This window comes from Glandiceps talaboti, chromosome 1 (assembly GCF_964340395.1).
Source record: "Glandiceps talaboti chromosome 1, keGlaTala1.1, whole genome shotgun sequence".
NCBI lineage: Eukaryota > Metazoa > Hemichordata > Enteropneusta > Spengelidae > Glandiceps > Glandiceps talaboti.
In genome coordinates, this window is record NC_135549.1 from 9,925,657 (window position 1) to 9,934,005 (window position 8,349).

General features: G+C 33.8%; 1 protein-coding gene across 1 annotated transcript; it reads right to left on the bottom strand.

Moving 5' to 3' along the window:
- Positions 1-1,948: 1,948 nt before the first annotated feature.
- On the bottom strand, positions 1,949-7,175 carry LOC144432884 (monoacylglycerol lipase abhd6-A-like). Its single transcript, XM_078121184.1, has 8 exons — positions 7,057-7,175; positions 6,466-6,625; positions 6,154-6,267; positions 5,614-5,746; positions 4,887-5,026; positions 3,744-3,798; positions 3,282-3,376; positions 1,949-2,098 (listed from the first exon to the last, which is right to left on the bottom strand). Exons 1-8 carry the CDS (start codon positions 7,173-7,175, stop codon positions 1,949-1,951), a joined length of 966 nt encoding a protein of 321 aa, XP_077977310.1.
- Positions 7,176-8,349: the final 1,174 nt, after the last annotated feature.

Consider the following 8,349-nt stretch of genomic DNA (forward strand, 5'->3'; position numbering starts at 1 on the left):
ATATATATATATATATATATATATATATATATATATATATATATATATATATATATATATATATATATATATATATATATATATATATATATATATATAATGTATATATATATATATATAAACTCAGTAGTATATGTAAAATGTCTATGCTGGAGTAAACAGTGCTCAATACATATGTATGTAGAGCGGAGTAAATAACACAATATCAAGCAAGATAAACAGGAGCCGTTACACAGTGTATACATTTAGGCCCTAATGGATTTGTGCTGGCTTGTAAATGCAATGATATTTAGGAGAGGAATGTGACCCAATTCGAGAATCACAACTAGGTTTTCTTTGGTTTCTATATATATATATCTATTAGCCACGTTTGCATTGCCCGTAGATGTAGAAAAACATATAGTAACAGATACAAACATGTAATGGGAGCTATGGTATTCATGTTTATGGAATTTTCATTTATTCATACATTTGTTCATTTTGTTTGTTTGTTTGTTTGTTTGTTTGTAACACATTTCCTTCCTCCCTCCCCCCCCCCCCCCCGTTGTGATATGATGCAAACATAGACTATGTCGAACAAAACTGCAACTATCTCTGCTGGAAAAAAACGTTGAGAGATGGAGTCGTTTTTTATAGGCTATTTGTTCTGAGTGTCTTTTTCTGAGGGTTCAATAGAAATTTCGTAAATCTTACCTCTAAGTGCGTGTGTGTGTGTGTGTGTACATGTGTGTGTGTGTGGGGGGGGGGGAGGGGGTCCTCCAAATTCCCCCAATACTAGCCTAGTATCTAGTTGCGTGGGCATATTGCCTATCGTCTCCCACGATAATCAAAGTCCCCACATGAATACTAGTATACTAGACCAACTCAGTAATGTACATACAATCCCATAGCTAGACACTACTAGGTTCAAGGATAGGGGAAATCTCCTTCTACCTAAAGTAATTACGTCCATATACGAGATTGCAATAACTTGCACAGGTACAGCTTTTTTTGGAACAGTTTACCACCTAGCATCAGGATCACAGCCATCCAGATCTTCATTTCGTGATTCTCTAATAAAAACACTCATTAAACACTATATCCACTAATTTTTGTATTTTATTATTTATTTGTTTGTTTTGTATTTAATATTTACTTTACACTGCCCTCTTTGCTTTAACAGTAACTTTGTGTGAACCCATAGTATTGTTGTAACCATACAGAAATATCATACAAAATATCACTACATCATTACACAAATGTGGGGGGAAAAACGTTATAAGTGGAATTTTGTCATTTTTCTGCTGTCATTTTACTTCAGCATCAACACTGTTATCTTTCAACTTTGGAAAGTTTGAGTGGTTTGGTACTATATCATCACTATACCGGTAGGTGCACTCAAATCATTTCAAATTTTCAATCATTTACTTTGTCATCAAATTCAAAGTTATAAAACCTAAAACTTATTATTTATTGTAAAATATCGTTATTTGGGTCAAAATTCAATATGCATCACAAACAACACACTTCTTTGCATTGAGGCCCTAGTTCATACATAGAAACTTGTGGTGATGAAGAAGCGGTTGAATGAATATATACACCCATATTATCACAGATGAACTTTCTTTTTATACCCGAGCTTTGACCTTGACCTCATCTTCAATGTCATTAGCCTTTCTTGCATTGCATGTGCATCATAAGCGATGGCGGGGTTGTAAAACTTAATTACTGACAAAGGTCAGCTAGCCTACAGTATTTTTTACCATATATACATTCACCACCACCATTTGTATATAAATTTGATAAGTTTAAAAGATTGATATGTTATGTCCACTCCCATGTCCTGTATGGGTATATACTAAAGATGCTAATTAAGTGCCAAAGTATATTGCAGACTGATGCATTATTTACTCTGCATCTGCAACAAGCAAAACTTCCAATCATACTTGGCTAATTATACAGTAATAAATTACTTATTTATGACAAATTCATTGAGGACTTGAGCTGCCTTCACAGGTCTGTCCATTGATATTGTGTGGCCACACTCTTGTAGAACATCTACACGTACAAGTGTCTTCATTTCTGATTTCAGAACATCTACGCCTGACACATCAACAAACTGCAGATGAAAAGAAAGTGACATATACTATGGTAAAGGAGATTACATTATTATCATCATTATATATTATAATGATAAGAAGAACAAAATGTTGAAAGAATTTGTTAATGCTTTGTAAGCTGTTGTGTAAATGTTTTGTAGCTCTTTCAAGTCGAATGTGTATAAATAAATGAGATTACAGCAAAAACAGGGTTGGTATGGCGTTTCACTGATGAGACATAACATTGTTTACAAACACATTCATATGATGCAGATCAACTTCAATCCCAATTATTGTAGAGGTGCCGTACACAGTCAGAATGTACAAGCACACAAGTATTCATCATACTTATCAGCTTGAAAATAAATAATTTAAGGATATAAGTCTCCTCCAAGATCTATGATTACAAATGTCAATGTTCTTGCCATATACTAGACAGTGCATGTTTACACAAGTGATCAAAGATGGCTGCACAATTACTGATTCTTTATGGTACACTTATTGCTAAATCAGTTGATAATAGCTAAAGATAAGCATTGGGAATAAAATACACTCAACATTTATAGTATCCTCTTTATTGAACATAAAAGTAGTCAACAAATATGTAAATCTAGTACTTTTCCTGTGCCTTTTGCTGAAACAAGTGGCCAAATTACTTGGATGATTGACAAACATGCAGAGAGAGAGAGAGAGAGAGAGAGAGAGAGAGAGAGAGAGAGAGAGAGAGAGAGAGAGAGAGAGAGAGAGAGAGAGAGAGAGAAACAGACAGAGACACAGACTCACACAGAGACACACAGTCAGAGACAGAGACAGAGCGAGAGACAGACAGACAGACAGACAGACAGACAGACAGACAGACAGACAGACAGACAGACAGATAGACAGATAGATAGAGACAGACAGACAGACAGACAGAGACAGACAGACAGACAGACAGAGAGTGACAGAGAAAGAGAGACAGACAGACACATGCAGAGTCAGACACAGACAGAGACATAGACAGACAGAGGGACAGAGAGACAGACAGACAGACGCACACACAGACAGACAGACAGACATATTTTTTGTTTGCATTTGCACTGTAAATTTCCATTTTTGCTGATTTTGAGGGGTTATTTATTAACTGCTTTCTTTGGAATTTGATATGACTGTATGTTGCTATTTCAAAACTGCATTTAAGCTATCAAATTCTAACACGTTTACCTTATCCTGTTGACCCCAAATCACCTGTGTTGGTGTTTGTATATCTGGTAACCTCTTCTGCAGTTCATCTCTATATTGGATAATGTCTGCCAATACTGTTGGCATAACATATTCTAAAATGAGCTACCATAGACAAGCCAATACCGTTGGCATAACATATTCTAAAATGAGCTACCATAGACAAGCCAATACTGTTGGCATAACATATTCTAAAATGAGCTACCATAGACAAGTTCTTGTGGACTTTTTTCTATCTATCAAATATGCTGAACTTGCATTTCCTGATGCAAATACAAAGTTCATACTATTATGCAAATTAGTAGACCAAGAAAAAGTAATAATTCGTTAACTTGTGGAACAAAATGACCATCACATCTTGGTTATATATTATTCAATGTGTTATATGTGTTTTCAAACAGATTTACTTGTATTGGAGATAACATATAACCTAATTGCACTTACCATTCTGAAAAAATTCCCTATATGGTTTCTGAACCTCTTCTTCCATTTTATACATCTAGAAAGAATGATATTGAAATGTACATGCTAAAATATAAGTACAAGTGTAAGAGATATTCAAACTTACATGTTAGAATAATCCCTTTAAATCGACCAGATTTTCTGTCATACTAGGTATTACCCACATCTAAGTTATGCCACTTATGGAGTCCAAAAATACTTCTACAAATTTGATTGGGGTACGTGACATGATGAAGGGGGATGTACACAACAAAATCCACTCATAGTTTAAAAAGCATCATTGACCATCACATCACATCACATCACATCATCCCCCACGCAGACTGTTGTAAGAGTGTGTTAATCAGCAGAGATCAGAGAGGCATGTGAGTAAATTATGACTATAGGATTTCTGTTTTTCAAATCCCAAGCAATGGTCCATACAGGCAGATTAATATTGGAGTGACAGGAAACTGCTTGTAAAAGACTACAAAGGTCTTTACAGAGCCAATCATTGAAGATAATTAGATATTCTGACCATTTACACACTTATATAGATTGCCCATATGTTATAATTGAATTTGTGAGTACAGAACTCCTGAATTCACTCTCAGCATAAAAACATCTTTGAACGATCTACTTATAATTGTATCACACCTGCATGTAAATCTTACCGAGAAATACTCAGACATCTGTATGCTGATAATTGTTGCCAAACTTTAAATAAGTCATTTTATGCACACATTACACCCATATTGCATTCTAGTGTCTCACTGTTTCAATGCATTCTCATATAGCAAAATTAGCCATTCTTAATGATTAGCTGTACACTGTTACAGTTGTGTTTGGTTGGCGTGCCTTGCATGTTGCATATTCGAATTCACTACTTTTCATAATTTAAGCTCCTGAAAAAACTGATTGTCACATTTTCATATAGTGTTGTAGTTGGTGCCATGAGGACGAAAACATGTTGATGTGATGTTCTCAACAAATAACAATGCAGTTCTAGTTATTCCAATATAAATGTATATGCTGCATTTAATGTTAGTGATTAATTATATGGAAGAAGAAATATTTCCCATTGAACATGCAGAAGGCTGTGTACTGACCAGAATTTACAAATTCTGGATAGTGCCTAATTCTTACCCAGTCTGATGCTTTTGGTTCATTGTATATGGAGAGTCGCATCATATTCTTGAAGTCTGCTGCCGTTTCTGCAATTAACAGAAGTTTACTTCCTCCTCTTACTTCTTTGGTCACATGACTTAGTTCAGGAGTTAGAATTCCTATGTATGAAAAATAAGAATAATGTTGATGAATGATGGAGATGTCAAAAGGGCTATGTTGATATTATTGAGATTTGATACAGTACACAGCAACTAAAGTCTTACAGGACCAGTATTTTCCAACTACCGACATACTCTTCTGATTATTTTATCTTTTATCATGGCAACCTGTACATTTTAGCAAAATATGAGTACACTACTATAAAACTACTTTCCCAATGAATGTCTAACTGCCATGAAACATATTCAAATCTGATCAACCACATTCCTGGGCCAAGATACTACAAACTACATAATTATACAAAGATTACTGACGACGTTAACTTTAATGAGCTATTTGCATAATTTGAATTTTTGAGCTCGTGTATGTTTAGCGAGTAACTGGATACATACAATTTGCAACTTGGTTTACACATAGACATGTTTTGTTTAAGCTTAACAATGCCAGCATCAAAACATGTTTATTGTCAGAAATGTACACTATTCATTGACATATAACTCTATGAGACCTTAATTCAGTCTAATATTGAGAAACTAACACAAGGGAGCACTTTTAGTTTACATCTAGTTTTCTTCTGATGCCTTACCTGCAGGACACATTAATGTAAGTTTAGCAAGGTCTTGAGGATATAATGCTGCATATACACCAGCTACTCCCCCTCCCATGGAGGTACCAATAATATGAAATGGTGATTTATTCAGACCATATGATTCCACAAACTGTAATACAGACAAACAAGATAAAACAAAACAAATGACTAACATTTAAATTACTATATATATGTTGAACCTTTGTTTGAATAAGTTTTGGTGAATGACAGTTTTTAGAAGCTTACACCATCATTCCACCCCAGGTTTGCCATGAACACAACCCTATCAAGCTTGATACAGGTACATCTAAGGAAGTTGGCAACAATTGAACGACTGAAATCTGGTAATGGTGAGTAAATTAATATGAACACAATTGGTCGTGGTAAGAAAATATACTGTCTACTGCGATATCAAAAGTATTGATTCAGATATAATTTGGAAATCCTACTCGGATTTAAAACTTGATTACTTTTACAACATATTGTCAATAATACAGAATAGTATGTATAATGAAAGTTACACAATCCATATCATACCTGGTGTATCATGTTAGCCTGGGCAACATATGAATGGTCACTTTTCAGTTTTTGTGTTGTATCACCATGACCTGGCATGTCTACCAGTATGATATGTAAATCCTGGGGTAACTCCTAAAACCAAAAAGATAAAGCACTGCAACTGTAAGAGAATCATGTATGTTGGGAATGGAAGATAACGAATGTGATTCAAGAATATCTACTGCACAAGTAACACACATATTACATTACATTACATTACATTACATTACATTACATTACATTACATTACATTACAACACATCTGTCCATCCATACAGTAAAGTGAATTACCTTGATCATGTCAATCCATATAGTTTTACAGCTTGCAAAGCCATGCAAAAATAACATGGAGGGTTTGTTTGATTTTCCCTTCCCTCTCTCTGCATAACAAAATGTTATATCACCAGCTTTTTGATATTTTAGATCCATACTGGTTTTAAAGAGGGTATATCTGTAACAAATTAGATCAATTTCTGAAATTAAGTTTTACCATTTATCTTGAGAGAAGTAAATTCACACATAAATGTTCCATTTTAACCATTTATTATTGTAATTATCATCTTCATTGTAAATTACTTTTTTTTCATTTTGAGTACTGGGCAACAAAAGAACTATAACCAATAAACAATGATTTGAGGAAGATTTCCTGAATGAAATTGTTTTAGTTCTCGATCAATATTTATAACTCAGATGATTACTTGTAGTGTGGTATATCTCTGCCATGTATTATTTTAAAAATAAATTCTATAGAAAATGAAAGTGGAAAGACATATGAATTTATTGCAATTCAGATCCTCACCAATATTTTATCATAATTTTAGATACAAATTTCTTAAAGTTCAAACAGGACTATATTGCAAGTTCGCTTTCCTGAATAATTACCTTGTAAATAACTTGTACAGTAAAACAGGCTGACAGTGAAGCAACACAAAGAAAAGTGTAACAGCAGATCCAATCAAAATGATGACTGTCACTATCACACATAGCAGTAGTGATATCATCTTTATGTCTATGAAATGTGAAAAAAAAAAAGATTTTAATAGTAGCTGCTTTCTGGAATTATCGAAAATGTTACAATGTCTTATGAAAGCAGTTAATTATTTGTCCTTTTTCTAAGAGTTCAGCTGCTTTGACAGACTAAGTATTGGCATTCATAATTGGTACATGTGTATCAAAAAATGAAACATTACAAGGAAATGCAATTGTAATAGTTATTGGTTGTTTCTTATCCCAGAACACTGATTACAAGTGTTAAACAAATGGTTTCATGAGACTTTATATTACCTTAAACGAATATTCAAAAAAAAATATGTCACCGGTGTCTGCTTCCGTAGACGTATTTAAAAAAAATATTTTAAAATACCTATAGTGACGTCATTATTTTGTATCAATTGTGAACTTTTTATATTTCATTTTTTTTCTTCAAAATTTGTACCATACCACACTCTCTGGTAATGTGTGTAGTGTAATAAAGATTGAACTTAATATACACGCCATTATATTGTATGACCATCCTTGAATAAAATATTAGTTCACAAGGGATGTGCCCCACCCTTCCCAAAGTGGACACTCCCATGTGTTTATATGTCCCTGGTAAGACGACATAGGGAACTCGTCTTCCAACAATGAATACGATGCAATAAATGTACATGATGTAGAATATTAAATAAAATAAGATAACGTGAATTAATACTTAGGCTTAAGAAATTGGTTCCAATTACTCGACCCCACCTAGCTTTTCACGATGACCCTAAACTTTTTTTTAAAGTATTCGAGAAAAAATTAGAAGATCGCAAATACTGTAAGTTAGATGTGGAAACTGACATCAACTTAAAAAGACAATATGAAACCGTTCTTCCAATCTGAAATGGCTGTACATTTAATTGGTGAGAAAAAACCAATAACACAGAGACCATATGGAAAACAACGGAAAACATAACTACCTGACATGTGAAAATATAAATATATATATATAAAATAAAAAATCTACCTACCCCAGCTACTCTGAAATTGAGCGTAATCGGAACCACACAATTTTTTGTTAGGCCTTAGTCTTGGCTATTTTTTTGAGAGATCGAGAATGAGTGACTTGACTAGCTTGATGCATGAAACCTGTGTACAAATGATGACGCGTGTGCGCATATGCAAAATGAGTTAGCTATCTGAACTAGCTAT

What these genes read in the sequence shown, in the direction of transcription:
- LOC144432884 (XM_078121184.1), bottom strand. Translation starts at nt 7,175, where the DNA reads ATGATATCACTACTGCTATGTGTGATAGTGACAGTCATCATTTTGATT. An exon ending in TACATTAATGTGTCCTGCAG is followed by an intron (nt 5,027 to 5,613) that starts GTAAGGCATCAG and finishes TTTCATACATAG; the next exon opens with GAATTCTAACTCCTGAACTA. An exon ending in TTTGGGGTCAACAGGATAAG is followed by an intron (nt 2,099 to 3,281) that starts GTAAACGTGTTA and finishes TTTCATCTGCAG; the next exon opens with TTTGTTGATGTGTCAGGCGT.